The sequence below is a fragment of the Sycon ciliatum genome, chromosome 12 (assembly GCF_964019385.1).
Source record: "Sycon ciliatum chromosome 12, ocSycCili1.1, whole genome shotgun sequence".
NCBI classification, from domain to species: Eukaryota; Metazoa; Porifera; class Calcarea; order Leucosolenida; family Sycettidae; genus Sycon; species Sycon ciliatum.
Genome location: NC_088654.1, coordinates 26,862,521 through 26,878,730, shown reverse-complemented (window position 1 = coordinate 26,878,730; position 16,210 = coordinate 26,862,521). Strand labels below are relative to the sequence as shown.

The 16,210-nt window shown below is 59.4% G+C and overlaps 3 protein-coding genes across 3 annotated transcripts; 1 reads left to right on the top strand and 2 right to left on the bottom strand.

The window, feature by feature from the left end:
- Nucleotides 1-1,911: 1,911 nt before the first annotated feature.
- Nucleotides 1,912-2,334, bottom strand: LOC135828096 (serine-rich 25 kDa antigen protein-like). The gene has a single exon (XM_065340529.1). The coding sequence runs from the start codon at nucleotides 2,332-2,334 to the stop codon at nucleotides 1,912-1,914; it is 423 nt and encodes a 140-aa protein (XP_065196601.1).
- Nucleotides 2,335-4,612: 2,278 nt separating this feature from the next.
- LOC135828095 (osteocalcin 2-like) lies at nucleotides 4,613-6,413 on the bottom strand. Its single transcript, XM_065340528.1, has 2 exons — nucleotides 6,033-6,413; nucleotides 4,613-5,041 (listed from the first exon to the last, which is right to left on the bottom strand). Exons 1-2 carry the CDS (start codon nucleotides 6,411-6,413, stop codon nucleotides 4,613-4,615), a joined length of 810 nt encoding a protein of 269 aa, XP_065196600.1.
- A 2,291-nt stretch (nucleotides 6,414-8,704) lies between these two features.
- Nucleotides 8,705-9,322, top strand: LOC135828094 (uncharacterized). The gene has a single exon (XM_065340527.1). It carries the CDS (start codon nucleotides 8,705-8,707, stop codon nucleotides 9,320-9,322), a length of 618 nt encoding a protein of 205 aa, XP_065196599.1.
- The last annotated feature ends 6,888 nt before the right edge of the window (nucleotides 9,323-16,210 follow it).

The window sequence follows — 16,210 nt, the reverse complement described above, 5'->3', positions numbered from 1 at the left end:
ATTGCTGGCTGATCGCCGTGACTGATCGCTGGCTGACCGCTGTGGCTGATCGCTGGCTTATCACTGTGGCTGATCGGTGCCTGATCCCTGCCGTTTATCGCTGGCTGATCGCTGTGGCTGATCGCTGCCTGATCGCGGTGGCTGATCGCTGGCTAATCGCTGTGTCTGATCGCTGGCTGATCGTTGTGGCTGATCGTTGGCTGACCGCTGTCGTTGATTGCTGTGGCTGATCGCTGTCTGACTGCTGTGGGTGATCGCTGGCTGATCGCGGTGGCGAATCGCTGGCTGATCGCTGTGGCTGATCGCTGGCTAATCGCTGTGGCTGATCGTTGTGGCTGATCCCTGGCTGATCGCTGTGGCTGATCGTTGCTTGATCGCTGATGCTGATTGCTGTGGCTGATCGCTGTGGCTGATCGCTGTGGGTGATCGCTGGCTGATCGCGGTGGCGAATGTCTGGCTGATCGCTGTGGCTGATCGCTGGCTGATCGCTGTGGCTGATCGTTGTGGCTGATCCCTGGCTAATCCCTGTGGCTGATCGCTGCCTGATCGCAGTGGCTGATCGCTGGCTGATCGCTGTGCCTGATCGTTGCTTGATCGCTGTTGCTGATTGCTGTGGCTGATCTCTGTGGCTGATCGCTGTGGGTGATCGCTGGCTGATCGCGGTGGCGAATGTCTGGCTGATCGCTGTGGCTGATCGCTGTGGCTGATTGCTGTGGCTGATCGCTGTGACTGATCGCTGGCTTATCACTGTGGCTGATCGCTGGCTTATCGCTGTGGCTGGTCGCTGGCTGATCCCTGCGGCTGATCGCTGTGGCTGTTGGCTGTGGCTGATGGCTGTCTGATCGCTGTGGCTGATGGCTGGTTGATCGCTGGCTAATCCCTGTGGCTGATCGCTGTGACTGATTGCTTTGGCTGATCGCTGTGGCTGATCCCTGGCTGTTCACTGTGGCTTATTGCTGGCTGTTCGATGTGGCTGATTGCTGGCTGATCGCTGTGGCTGATTGCTGTTGCTGATCGCTGTGGCTGATCGCTGTGGCTGATCGCTGTGGCTGATCGCCGTGGCTGATCGCCGTGGCTGATCGCTTCGGATGATCGCTGGCTAATCGCTTTGGCTGATCGCTGGCTGATGGCTGTGGCTGATCGCTGGCTGATCGCTGGCCAATCACTGTGGCTGATCACTGGCTGATCACTGTGGCTGATCGCTGGCTGATCACCGTCTGATCGCTGTGGCTCATTGCAGGCTGATCGCTGTGGCTGATCGTTGTGGCTGATCTCTGTGGCTGATCGCTGTGGCTGGTCGCTGGCCAATCACTGTGGCTCATCACTGGCTGATCACTGTGGCTGATCGCTGGCTTATCACCGTCTGATCGCTGTGGCTCATTGCTGGCTGATCGCTGTGGCTGATCGTTGTGGCTGATCGCTGTGGCTGATCGCTGTGGCTGATTGCCGTGGCTGATCGCTGTCGATGATCGCTGGCTAATCGCTTTGGCTGATCGCTGGCTGATGGCTGTGGCTGAACGCTGTGGCTGATCGCTGTGGCTGATAGCTGTGGCAGATCGATGGCTGATCGCTGTGGCTGATAGCTGTGGCAGATCGATGGCTCATCGCTGAGTCATCGCTGTGGCTCATCACTGGCTGATCACTTTGGCTGGTCGCTGGCTGATCACCGTCTGATCGCTGTGGCTCATTGCTGGCTGATCGCTGTGGCTGATCGTTGTGCCTGATAGCTGTGGCTGATCGCTGTGGCTGATCGCTGTGGCTGATCGCCGTGGCTGATCGCCGTGGCTGATCGCCGTGGATGATCGCTGGCTAATCGCTTTGGCTGATCGCTGGCTGATGGCTGTGGCTGATCGCTGGCCGATCGCTGTGACTGATTGCTTTGGCTAATCGCTGTGGCTGATCCCTGGCTGTTCACTGTGGCTTATTGCTGGCTGTTCGATGTGGCTGATTGCTGGCTGATCGCTGTGGCTGATTGCTGTTGCTGATCGCTGTGGCTGATCGCTGTGGCTGATCGCTGTGGCTGATCGCTGTGGCTGATCGCCGTGGCTGATCGCTGTGGCTGGTCGCTGGCCAATCACTGTGGCTCATCACTGGCTGATCACTGTGGTTGATCGCTGGCTGATCACCGTCTGATCGCTGTGGCTCATTGCTGGCTGATCGCTGTGGCTGATCGTTGTGGCTGATCGCTGTGGCTGATCGCTGTGGCTGATTGCCGTGGCTGATTGCAGTCGATGATCGCTGGCTAATCGCTTTGGCTGATCGCTGGCTGATGGCTGTGGCTGAACGCTGTGGCTGATCGCTGTGGCTGATAGCTGTGGCAGATCGATGGCTCATCGCTGGGTCATCGCTGTGGCTCATCACTGGCTGATCACTGTGGCTGATCGCTGGCTGATCACCGTCTGATCGCTGTGGCTCATTGCTGGCTGATCGCTGTGGCTGATCGTTGTGCCTGATAGCTGTGGCTGATCGCTGTGGCTGATCGCCGTGGATGATCGCTGGCTAATCGCTTTGGCTGATCGCTGGCTGATGGCTGTGGCTGATCGCTGGCCGATCGCTGTGGCTAAACGCTCTGGCTCATCGCTGTTGCTGATCGCTGGCTGATCGCTGGCTGTTCGCTGTTCGCTGGCTGATCGCTGTGGCTGATCGCCAAAGCTGTGCGCTGTGGCTGATCGCCGTGGCTGATCGCCGTGGCTGATCGCCGTGGCTGATTGCTGTGGCTGATTAGCCAGCGATCATCCGAAGCGATCAGCCACGGCGATCAGCCACAGCGATCAGCCACAGCGATCAGCCACAGCGATCACCCACAGCGATCAGTCACAACGATCAGCCACAGCGATGAGCCAGCAATGAGCCACAGCGATCAGACGGTGATCAGCCAGCGATCAGCCACAGTGATCAGCCAGTGATGAGCCACAGTGATTGGCCAGCGACCAGCCAGCGATCAGCTACAATGATCAGGCAGCGATCAGCCACAGTGATCAGCCAGCGATCAGCCTCAGGGATAAGCCAGCACTAAGCAACAGCGATTAGCCAGCGATCAGCCACAGCGATCAGCCAGCGATCAGCCACAGCGAGCAGCCAGCGATCAGCCACAGTGATCAGCCAGCGATCAGCCACAGGGATCAGCCAGCGATCAACCCCAGCGACCAGAAAGCAACCAGCCACAGCGATAAGCCGGAGATCAGCCAGAGCGATCAGCCAGCGATTAGCCAGAGCGCTCAGCCTGCGACCAGCCTTAGCGATCCACCACAGCGATCTGCCAGGGATCAGCCACAGCTATCAGCCAGCGGTCAGCCACAGTGTTCAGTTCAGCCAGCGATCAGCCAGCGACCAGCCACATCGACCAGCCAGCGTTCGGCCACCGCGATCAGCCAGCGAACAGCCACAGAGACCTGCCACAGCGATCAGCCAGCTATCAGCCAGCAATCAACCACAGCGATCAGCCAGCGATCAGCCACAGCGATCAGCCACAGCGATCAGCCACAGCGATCAGTCACAGCGAACAGTCACAGCTAACAGCCACAGCGACCAACCAGCGATTAACCACAGTGATCAGCCTGCGATCAGTCACCGCGACCAGCCAGTGATCAGCCACACCGATCAGGCAGCGATCAATCACAGCTAACAGGCAGTGATTTGCCACAGGGATCAGCCAGCGATCAGCAACAGCGTTCAGCCAGCGATCAGCCACAGCGATCAGCCAGCGATCAGCCACAGTGATCAGCCAGCGATTAGCCACAGCGAACATCCAGTCATCAGCCACAGCGATCAGATAGCTATCAGCCAGCGATCAACCACCGCGATCAGCCAGCGATCAGCCCCAGCTCAGTGGCTGTGGCTGGCTGACCGCTGTTGCTGATCGCTGGCTGATCGCTGCGGTTGATCGCGGGCTGATCGCTGTGGCTGATCGCTGTGGCTGATCTGTGGCTCTACGCTGATGATCGCTGTGGCTGCTTGCTGGCTGATGACTGTGGCTGATCGCTCGCTTATCGCTGTGGCTGCTCCTTGTGACTGATCGCTGTGGCTGATCACCGCCGGGTCGCGCTGGCTGATCGCGCTGGCTGATCGCTGGCTGATTGCTGTGGCTGATCGCCGTGGCTGATCGCTGGCTGATCGCTATGGCTGATCGCTGGCTGATTGCTGTGGCTGATTGCTGGCTGATCGCTGTGGCTGATCGCTGGCTGGTCGCTGTGGCTGATCGCGGGCTGATCGCTGTGGCTGATCGCGGGCTGATCGCTGTGGCTGATCGCGGGCTGATCGCTGTGGCTGAGCGCTGGCTGATCCCTGTGGCTGATCGCGGGCTGATCGCTGTGGCTGAGTGCTGGCTGATCGCTGTGGCTGATCGCTGGCTGGTCGCTAGCTGATCGCTGTGGGTGATCGCTGTGGCTGATCGCTGTCTAATCGCTGTGGCTGATCTGTGGCTGACCGCTGTGGCTGACCGCTGGGGCTGACCGCTGGCTGATCGCTGTGGCTGATCCCTGTGACTGAACGCTGTGGCTGTTCGCACTGGCTGATCGCTGTGGCTGATCGCTGGCTAATCACTGTTGCTGATCGCTGGTTGATCACCATGGCTGATTGCTGGCTGATCGCTGTGGTTGATCGCTGTGGCTGATCACTGTGGGTGATCGCTGGCTGGTCGCTGTGGCTGATCGATGTGGCTGGTCGCTGTGGCTGATCGCTGGCTGATCGCTGCGGCTGATTGCTGTGGCTGATCGCTGTGGCTGATCGCTGTGGCTGATCGCTGGCTGTTCGCTGTGGGGAATCGCAGCCTGATTGCTGGCTGATCATTGTGGCTGATCGCTGGCTGATCGTTGTGGCTGATCGCCAAAGCTGTGCGCTGTGGCTGATCGCCGTGGCTGATTGCCGTGGCTGATTGCTGTGGCTGATCGCTGGCTGATCGCTGTGGCTGATCGCTGGCTGATCGCTGGCTGATCGCTGGCTGATCATTCGCTGATCGCTGTGGATGATCGCTGGCTGACCGATGTGGCTGATCGCTGTAGCTGTTCGCTGTGGCGGATCGCTGCCTGATCGCTGTGGCGATCTGCCAGGGATAAGCCAAAGCGATCAGCCAGCGGTCAGCCACAGCGTTCAGTTCAGCCAGCGATCAGCCAGCAACCAGCCACATCGACCAGCATGCGTTCGGCCACCACGATCAGCCGGCTAACAGCCACAGAGATCAGCCACAGCGATCAGTCACAGCGAACAGTCACAGCGACCAGCCACAGCGACCAACTAGCAATTAACCACAGTGATCAGCCTGCGATCAGCCACCGCGAACAGCAAGCGATCAGCCACACCGATTAGGCAGCGATCAATCACAGCTAACAGCCAGTGATTTGCCACAGGGATCAGCCAGCGATCAGCCACAGCGATCAGATATCTATCAGCCAGCGATCAACCACCGCGATCAGCCAGCAATCAGTCCCAGCGCAGTGGCTGTGGCTGGCTGACCGCTGTTGCTGATCGCTGGCTGATCGCTGTGGTTGATCGCGGGCTGATCACTGTGGCTGATCGCTGTGGCTGATCTGTGGCTCTACGCTGATGATCGCTGTGGCTGCTTGCTGGCTGATGACTGTGGCTGATCGCTCGCTTATCGCTGTGGCTGCTCCCTGTGACTGATCGCTGTGGCTGATCACCGCCGGGTCGCGCTGGCTGATCGCGCTAGCTGATCGCTGGCTGATTGCTGTGGCTGATTGCCGGCTGATTGTTGTGACTGATCGCCGTGGCTGATCGCTGGCTGATCGCTGGCTGATCGCTGTGGCTGATCGCTGGCTGATCGCTGTGGCTAATCGCTGGCTGATCGCTGGCTGATCGCTGTGGCTGATTGCGGGCTGATCGCTGTGGCTGATCGCGGGCTGATCGCTGTGGCTGATCGCGGGCTGATCCCTGTGGCTGAGCGCTGGCTGATCGCTGTGGCTGATCGCTGGCTGGTCGGTAGCTGATCGCTGTGGCTGATCGCTGTGGGTGATCGTTGTCTAATCGCTGTGGCTTATCGCTGTGGCTGACCGCTGTGGCTGACCGCTGGGGCTGACCGCTGGCTGATCGCTGTGGCTGATCGCTGTGACTGAACGCTGTGGCTGTTCGCACTGGCTGATCGCTGTGGCTGATCGCTGGCTGATCGCTGTTGCTGATCGCTGGTTGATCGCCGTGGCTGATCGCTGGCTGATCGCTGTGGTTGATCGCTGTGGCTGATCGCTGTGGGTGATCGCTGGCTGGTCGCTGTGGCTGATCGATGTGGCTGGTCGCTGTGGCTGGTCGCTGTGGCTGATCGCTGTGGCTGATCGCTGGCTGATCGCTGTGGCTGATTGCTGTGGCTGATCGCTGTGGCTGATCGCTGGCTGTTCGCTGTGGGGGATCGCTGGCTGATTGCTGGCTGATCGCTGGCTGATCGTTGTGGCTGATCGCCAAAGCATTGCGCTGTGGCTGATCGCCGTGGCTGATTGCTGTGGCTGATCGCTGGCTGATCGCTGTGGCTGATCGCTATGGCTGATCGCTGGCTGATCGCTGGCTGATCGCTGTGGATGATCGCTGGCTGATCGCTGTGGCTGATCTCTGTGGCTGATCGCTGTGGCTGATCGCTGTGGCTGATCGCTGAGGCTGATCGCTGGCTGTTTGCTTTGGCGGATCGCTGGCTGATCGCTGTAGCTGATCGCTGTGGCTTATCGCTGGCTGGTCCCTCTGGTTGATCGCTGGCTGATCGCTGTGGCTGATTGCTGGCTGGTCGCTGGCCAATCGCTGTGGCTCATCACTGGCTGATCGCTGTGGCGGATCGCTGGCTGGTCACCGTCTGATCGCTGTGGCTCATTGCTGGCTGATCGCTGTCAGCCAGTGATCAGCCACAGCGATCAGCCAGCGATCAGCCACAGCGATCAGGCAGCTATCAACCACAGCGATCAGCCAGCTATAAGCCAGCGATCAGCCACAGTATTCAGCCAGCGATCAGCCACAGCGATCAGTCACAGCGAACAGCCACAGCGGTCAGCCACAGCGACTAACCAGCGATCAGCCACAGCGATGAACCAGCAATCAGCCAAAGCGATCAGCCAGCGTTGAGCCACAATGATCAGGCAGCGATCAGCCACAGTGATCAGCCAGCGATCAGCCTCAGGAATAAGCCAGCAATAAGCCACAGCGATTAGCCAGCGATGAGCCACAGCGATCAGCCAGCGATCAGCCACAGCGATCAGCCACAGCGATCAGCCAGCGATCAGCCACAGGGATCAGCCAGCGATCAACCCCAGCGACCAGCCAGCGACCAGCCACAGCGATGAGCCGGAGATCAGCCACAGCGATCCGCCAGCGACCAGCCACAGCGATCCACCACAGCGATATGCCAGGGATCAGCCACAGCGATCAGCGAGCGGTCAGCCACAGCGTTCAGTTCAGCCAGCGATCAGCCAGCGACCAGCCACATCGATCAGACAGCGTTCGGCCACCGCGTTCAGCCAGCGAACAGCCACAGAGATCAGCTACAGTGATCAGCCTGCTATTAGCCAGCAATCAGCCACAGCGATCAGCCACAGCGATCAGCCACACCGATGAGCCACAGTGATCAGTCACAGCGAACAGTCACAGCGACCAGCCACAGCGACCAACCAGCGATTAACCACAGCGATCAGCCTGCGATCAGCCACCGCGATCAGCCACACCGATCGGGCAGCGATCAACCACAGCTAACAGCCAGTGATTAGCCACAGGAATCAGCCAGCGATCAGCAACAGCGATCAGCCACAGCGATCAGCCAGCCATCAGCCACAGCGGTGAGCCACAGATGAGCCACAGAGATGAGGCAGAGATCAGCACAGCCATCGGCGAGCGATTAGCCACAGCGATCAACACGCGATCAGCATGAGCAATCCGCCACTGCGCCGTGGCTTATCCCTGGCTGATCCCTGTTGCTGATCGTTGACTGATCGCTGTGGCTAATCGCTGGCTGATAGCTTTGGCTGATCACTAACTGATCGCTCGTGGCTGATCACTGTGGCTGATCGCTGGTTGATCCCGGAGGCTGATCGCTGGCTGATCGCTGGCTGATCGCTGTGGCTGATCGCTGTAGCTGATCGCTGGCTGATCGCTGTGGCTGATCCCTGGCTGTTCGCTGTGGCTGATCGCTGGCTGATCGCTGATGCTGATCGCTGTGGCTGATCGCTGTTTGATCGCTGTGGCTGATCGCTGGCTGATCCCGGTGGCTTATCCCTGGCTGTTCACTGTGGCTAATAGCTGTGGCTGATCGCTGGCTGTTCGCAGTGGGTGATCGCCGCTGCTGATCGCCGTTGCTGATCGCTGTGGCTGATCGCTGTGGCTGATCGTTATGGTTGATCGCTCGGTGATTGCTGTGGCTGATCGCTTTCTGATCAGCATAGGCTGATCAGCCCAAGATGACCCATGGCTGATCAGCCAAAGTTATCAGCCAGCGATCAGCCACAGCGATCAGCCTGCGATCAGCCAGCGATCAGCCACAGCGAGCAGCCAGGGATCAGCCACAGCGATCAGCCGGCGATCGGCCACAGAAATCAGCCACCGCGATCAGGCAGCAATCAGCCACAGCGATCAGGCAGCGATCATCCACAGCGATTAGCCAGCGATCAGCAACAGCGATCAGCCACAGCGAACAGCTAGCGATCAGTCACAGCGATCAGCCACAGTGCTCTGCCAGCGATCAGCCAGCGACTAGCCACAGCGATCAGCCAGCGATAGGCCAGCGATGAGTCACAGCGATCAGCCTCAGCGATCAGCCGGCAATCAGCCACATCGATCAGCCAGCGATCAGCCACAGAGATCAGCCAACGATCAGAACCAGCGATCAGCCAGCGGTCAGCCACAGCGATCAGCCAGCGATCAGCCACAGCGATCAGGCAGCAATCAGCTACGGGGATCAGCCATAGCGATCAGCCGGCGATCAGCTAAGTCACAGCGATCAGCCACAGCGACCAGCCAAAGCGATCAGCAACAGCGACCAGCCAAGGTTCAGCCACAGCGATCAGGCACAGCGATCAGCCACAGCGATCCGCCAGTGGTCAGCCACAGCGATCAGCCAGCGATCATCCACAGCGATCATCCAGCGATCAGCCTCAGCGATCAACCAGCGATCAGCCACAGCGATCAGCCACAGCGATCAGCCAGCGATCAGCCACAGCGATCAGCCACAGCGATCAGCCACAGCGATCAGTCAGCGATCAGCCACAGCCATCAGCCACAGCGATCAGCCTGCAATCAGCCAACAATCAGCCACAGTGATCAGCCACAGCGAACAGCCAGCGATCGGCCACAGCGATCAGCCTCAGCAATCAGCCACAGCTCGCTGGCTGATCGCTGTGGATGATCGCTGGCTGATCGCTGTGGCTGATCTCTGTGGCTGATCGCTGTGGCTGATCACTGTGGCTGATCGCTGTGGATGATCGCTGAGGCTGATCGCTGAGGCTGATCGCTGTGGCGGATCGCTGGCTGATTGCTGTGGCTGATCGCTGTGGCTTATCGCTGGCTGGTCCCTCTGGTTGATCGCTGGCTGATCGCTGTGGCTGATCGCTGGCTGGTCGCTGGCCAATCGCTGTGGCTCATCACTGGCTGATCGCTGTGGGGGATTGCTGGCTGGTCACCGTCTGATCGCTGTGGCTCATTGCTGGCTGATCGCTGTCAGCCAGTGATCAGTTACAGCGATCAGCCAGCGATCAGCCACAGTGATCAGGCAGCTATCAACCACAGCGATCAGCCAGCTATCAGCCAGCGATCAGCCACAGTATTCAGCCAGCGATCAGCCACAGCGATCAGTCACAGCGAACAACCACAGCGATCAGCCACAGCGACTAACCAGCGATCAGCCACAGCGATAAACCAGCAATCAGCCAAAGCGATCAGCCCGAGATCAGCCACAACGATCAGGCAGCGATCAGCCACAGTGATCCGCCAGCGATCAGCCTCAGGGATAAGCCAGCTATAAGCCACAGCGATTAGCCAGCGATGAGCCACAGCGATCAGCCAGCGATCAGCCACAGCGATCAGCCAGCGATCAGCCACAGGGATCAGCCAGCGATCAACCCCAGCGACCAGCCAGCGACCAGCCACAGCGATGGACCGGAGACCAGCCACAGCGATCAGCCAGCGACCAGCCACAGCGATCCACCACAGCGATCTGCCAGGAATTAGCCACAGCGATCAGCGAGCGGTCAGCCACAGCGTTCAGTTCTGCCAACGACCAGCCACATCGATCAGACAGCGTTCGGCCACCGCGATGAGCCAGCGAACAGCCACAGAGATCAGCCACAGTGATCAGCCTGCTATTAGCCAGCAATCAGCCACAGCGATGAGCCACAGCGATGAGCCACAGCGATGAGCCACAGCGATCAGTCACGGCGAACAGTCACAGCGACCAGCCACAGCGACCAACCAGCGATTAACCACAGCGATCAGCCTGCGATCAGCCAACACGATCAGCCAGCGATCAGCCACACCGATCGGGCAGCGATCAACCACAGCTAACAGCCAGTGATTAGCCACAGGGTTCAGCCAGCGATCAGCAACAGCGATCAGCCACAGCGATCAGCCACAGCGATCAGCCAGCCATCAGCCACAGCGGTGAGCCACAGATGAGCCACAGCGATGAGGCAGAGATCAGCACAGCCATCGGCGAGCGATTATCCACAGCGATCAACACGCGATCAGCATGAGCAATCCGCCACTGCGCCGTGGCTTATCCCTGGCTGATCCCTGTTGCTGATCGTTGACTGATCGCTGTGGCTAATCGCTGGCTGATAGCTTTGGCTGATCACTAACTGATCGCTCGTGGCTGATCACTGTGGCTGATCGCTGGTTGATCCCGGAGGCTGATCGCTGGCTGATCGCTGTGGCTGATCGCTGTAGCTGATCGCTGGCTGATCGCTGTGGCTGATCGCTGTAGCTGATCGCTGGCTGATCGCTGTGGCTGATCCCTGGCTGTTCGCTGTGGCTGATCCCTGGCTGTTCGCTGTGGCTGATCGCTGGCTGATCGCTGATGCTGATCGCTGTGGCTGATCGCTGTTTGATCGCTGTGGCTGATCGCTGGCTGATCCCGGTGGCTTATCCCTGGCTGTTCACTGTGGCTAATAGCTGTGGCTGATCGCTGGCTGTTCGCTGTGGCTGATCGCCGCTGCTGATCGCCGTTGCTGATCGCTGTGGCTGATCGCTGTGGCTGATCGTTGTGGTTGATCGCTCGGTGATTGCTGTGGCTGATCGCTTTCTGATCAGCATAGGCTGATCAGCCCAAGAGTACCCATGGCTGATCAGCCAAAGTTATCAGCCAGCGATCAGCCACAGCGATCAGCCTGCGATCAGCCAGCGATCAGCCACAGCGAACAGCCAGGGATCAGCCACAGCGATCAGCCGGCGATCGGCCACAGAAATCAGCCACCGCGATCAGGCAGCAATCAGCCACAGCGATCAGGTAGCGATCATCCACAGCGATTAGCCAGCGATCAGCAACAGCGATTAGCCACAGCGAACAGCTAGCGATCAGTCACAGCGATCAGCCACAGTGCTCTGCCAGCGATCAGTCAGCGACTAGCCACAGCGATCAGCCAGCGATAGGCCAGCGATGAGTCACAGCGATCAGCCTCAGCGATCAGCCGGCGATCAGCCACATCGATCAGCCAGCGATCAGCCACAGAGATCAGCCAACGATCAGAACCAGCGATCAGCCAGCGGTCAGCCACAGCGATCAGCCAGCGATCAGCCACAGCGATCAGGCAGCAATCAGCTACGGGGATCAGCCATAGCGATCAGCTAAGTCACAGCGATCAGGCACAGCGACCAGCCAAAGCGATCAGCAACAGCGACCAGCCAAGGTTCAGCCACAGCGATCAGGCACAGAGATCAGCCACAGCGATCAGCCAGTGGTCAGCCACAGCGATCAGCCAGCGATCATCCACAGCGATCATCCAGCGATCAGCCTCAGCGATCAACCAGCGATCAGCCACAGCGATCAGCCACAGCGATCAGCCAGCGATCAGCCACAGCGATCAGCCACAGCGATCAGTCAGCGATCAGCCACAGCCATCAGCCACAGCGATCAGCCTGCAATCAGCCAACAATCAGCCACAGTGATCAGCCACAGCGAACAGCCAGCGATCGGCCACAGCGATCAGCCTCAGCAATCAGCCACAGCGATCAGCCAGCGATCAGCCTCAGGGATCAGCCAGCGATCAGCCACAGCGTTCAGCCGCCGATCAGCCACAGCGATTAGCCAGCGATCAGCGATCAGCCGCTGTTGATCGCTGTGGCTGATCACTGGCTGATCGCTGTGGCTGATCGCTGGCTGATCGCTGGCTGATCGCTGTGGATGATCGCTGGCTGATCGCTGTGGCTGATCTCTGTGGCTGATCGCTGTGGCTGATCGCTGAGGCTGATCGCTGAGGCTAATCGCTGTGGCTGATCGCTGGCTGATCGCTGTGGCTGACCGCTGGCTGATCGCTGCGCCGTGGCTGATCCCTGGTTGATCCCTGTTGCTGATCGTTGACTGATCGCTGTGGATAATCGCTGGCTGATAGCTCTGGCTGATCGCTAACTGATCGTTCGTGGCTGATCACTGTGGCTGATCGCTGGTTGATCCCGGAGGCTGATCCCGGAGGCTGACCGCTGGCTGATCGCTGTGGCTGATCGCTGGCTGATCGCTGTCTGATCGCTGGAGCTGATCGCTGGCTGATTACTGTGGCTGATACCTGTGGCGAATCACTGTGACTGATCGCTGTGGTTTATTGCTGTGGCTGATTGATGGCTGATCGCTGTGGCTGATCGCATGCTGAAGGCTGTGGCAGATCGCTGGCTGATGGCTGTGACTGAACGCTGTGTCTGACCGCTGTTGCTGATCGCCGTGGCTGAGCCTTGGCTGATCACTGTGGCTGATTGCAGGCTGATAGCTGTGGCTGATCGCTGGCTGATCGTTGTGGCTGATCGCTGTTGCAGATTGCTGGCTGATCGCTGTGGCTGATCGCTGGGTGTTTGCTGTGGCTGATCGCCAAAGCGGTGCGCTGTGCCTGATCGCCCTGGCTGATCACTGAGGGTGATAGCTAGCTGATCGCTGTGGCTGATCTCTGGCTGATCGCTGTGGCTGACTGCTGGCTGATCGCTGTGGCTGATCGATGTCCGATCGCTGTGGCTGATCGCTGGCTGATCGTTGTCTGATCGCTGTGGCTGATTGCTGGCTGATCGCTGTGGCTGATCGCTGGTTGTTCCCTGTGGTTGATCGCTGGCTGACCCCTGTGGTTGATCGCTGTCTGATCCCTGTGGCTGATCGCTGGCTGGTCGCTGGCCAATCGCTGTGGCTCATCACTGGCTGATCGCTGTGGCTGATCGCTGTCTGAACGCTGTGACTGATCGCTGTGGCTGATCGCTGTGGCTGATCGCTGTGGCTGATCGCTGTGGCGGATCGCGGTGGCTGATCGCTGGCTGATGACTGTGGCTGATCGCTGTGGCTGAACGCTGTGGCTGATCGCCTGCTGATCGCTGGCTCATCGCTGTGGCTGATCTCTGGCTGATCGCTGGCTCATCGCTGTGGCTGATCTCTGGCTGATCGCTGTGGTTGATCGCTGTGACTGATCGGTGGCTGGTCGCTGTGGCTGATCGCTGTGGCTGGTCGCTGTGGCTGATGCTGTGGCTGATCGCTGATGCTGATCGCTGTGACTGATCTCTGTGGCTGATCGCTGGCTGATCGCTGTCGCTGACCGCTGGCTGATCGCTGTCTGATCGCTGTGGCTGACCACTGGCCGATCGCTGTGCCTGATCGCTGTGGCTGAACCCTGGCTGGTCGCTGGCTGATCGCTGGGTGATCGCTGCGGCTGATCCCTGGCTGTTCGTTGTGGCTGATCGCTGGCTGATCGCTGATGCTGATCGCTGTGGCTGATCGCTGTTTGATCTCTGTGGCTGATCGCTGGCTGATCCCGGTGGCTGATCCCTGGCTGTTCACTGTGGCTAATCGCTGGCTGTTCGCTGTGGCTGATCGCTGGCTGTTCGCTGTGGCTGATCGCCGCTGCTGATCGCCGTTGCTGATCGCTGTGGCTGATCGCTGTGGCTGATCGTTGTGGTTGATCGCTGGGTGATTGCTGTGGCTGATCGCTTTCTGATCAGCAACGGCTGATCAGCCCAAGATGACCCATGGCTGATCAGCCAAAGTTTTCAGCCAGCGATCAGCCACAGGGATCAGCCTGCGATCGGCCAGCGGTCAGCCACAGCGAACAGCCAGGGATCAGCCACAGCGATCAGCCAGGCGATCGGCCACAGCAATCAGCCACCGCGATCAGGCAGCAATCAGCCACAGCGGTCAAGCAGCGATCATCCACAGCGATAAGCCAGCGATCAGCCACAGTGATCAGCAACAGCAATCAGCCACAGCGATCAGCCACAGCTAACAGCTAGCGATCAGTCACAGCGATCAGCCACAGTGCTCTGCCAGCGATCAGCCAGCGACTAGCCCCAGCGATCAGCCAGCGATAGGCCAGCGATGAGTCACAGCGATTAGCCAGGGATCAGCCTCAGCGATCAGCCACAGCGATCAACCGGCGATCAGCCACATCGATCAGCCAGCGATCAGCCACAGAGATCAGCCAACGATCAGAACCAGCGATCAGCCAGCGGTCAGCCACAGCGATCAGCCAGCGATCAGCCACAGCGATCAGGCAGCAATCTGCTACGGTTATCAGCCATAGCGATCAGCCGGCGAGCAGCTACGTCACAACGATCAGCCACAGCGACCAGCCAAAGCGATCAGCAACAGCGACCAGCCAAAGTTCAGCCACAGCGATCAGGCACAGCGATCAGCCACAGCGATCAGCCAGTGGTCAGCCACAGCGATCAGCCAGCGATCATGCACAGCGATCATCCAGCGATCAGCCTCAGCGATCAACCTGCGATCAGCCACAGCGATCAGCCAGCGATCAGCCACAGCGATCAGCCAGCGATCAGCCACAGCCATCAGCCACAGCGATCAGCCTGCGATCAGCCAACAATCAGCCACAGTGATCAGCCACAGCGAACAGCCAGCGATCGGCCACCGCGATCAGCCTCAGCAATCAGCCACAGCGATCAGCCAGCGATCAGCCTCAGGGATCAGCCAGCGATCAGATACAGCGTTCAGCCGCCGATCAGCCACAGCGATTAGCCAGCGATCAGCCACAGCGATCAGCCGAAGCCATCAGCTAGCTATCATTCTTTGGCTGATCGCTTGCTTATCGCAGTGGCTGATGGCTGGCTGATTGTTGTGGCTGTTCGCTGTGGCTGATGGGGAGCTGATTATCGTGGTTGATCGCTGGCTGATCCCTGAGGCTGATCACTGGCTGATCGCTGGCGGATCGCTGGGTGATCGCTGTGACTGATCACTGTGCCTGATTACTGTGGCTGATCGCTGATCGCTGTGGCTGATCGCTGTGGCTGATCGCTGGCTAATCGCTTTGGCTGATCGCTGGCTGATGGATGTGGCTGATCGCTCTGGCTGATCGCTGGCTCATCGCTGTGGCTAATCTCTGGCTGATCGCTGCGGTTGATCGCTGTGGCTGATCGCTGGCTGGTCGCTGTGGCTGATCGCTGTGGGTGGTCGCTGTGGCTGATGCTGTGGCTGATCGCTGTGGCGGATCTCTATGGCTGATCGCTGGCGGATCGCTGTGGCTGATTGCTGGCTGATCGCTGTGGCTAATCGCTGGCTGAACGTTGTGGCTGGGCGCTGGGTGACCGCTGGCTGATCGCTGTAGCTGATCACTGCGGCTGATCCCTGGCTGTACGCTGTGGCTGATCGCAGGCTGATCGCTGTGGCTGATTGCTGTGGCTGATCGCCGTGGCTGATCGCTGTCTGATTGCTGTGGCTGATCACTAGTTGATCGCTGTGGCTGATCGCAGGCTCATCGCTGTGGCTCATCCCTGGCTGTTCTCTGTGGCGAATCGCTGGCTGTTCGATGTGACTGATCGATCAGCCACAGCGATCAGCCAGCAATTAGCGGCAGCCATCAGCCACAGCTATCAGCCACAGCGATCAGCCAGCAATCAGCCACAGCGATCAGCCACAGCGAACAGCCAGCAATCAGCCACAGTGATCAGTCACAGCTATCAGCCACAGCGATCAGCCAGCGATCAGCCTCAGGGATGAGCCAGCGCTCAGCCACAGCGGTCAGCCAGCGATCAGCCACATTGATTAGCCAGCGATCAGCCACAGCGATCAGTAAGTGCTGGTCAGCGATCAGCGATCAGACAGCGA

Bases quoted from the DNA above. Each gene is read 5' to 3' on its own strand.
- LOC135828096 (XM_065340529.1), bottom strand. From the start codon at position 2,334: ATGAGCCATCGATCTGCCACAGCTATCAGCCACAGCGATCAGCCACAG.
- LOC135828095 (XM_065340528.1), bottom strand. From the start codon at position 6,413: ATGCTTTGGCGATCAGCCACAACGATCAGCCAGCGATCAGCCAGCAAT. The intron at 5,042-6,032 runs GTCAGCCCCAGC...TATCCCTGGCAG, and splicing joins GCCACAGCGATCAGCCAGCG to ATCGCCACAGCGATCAGGCA.
- LOC135828094 (XM_065340527.1), top strand. From the start codon at position 8,705: ATGAGTCACAGCGATCAGCCTCAGCGATCAGCCGGCAATCAGCCACAT.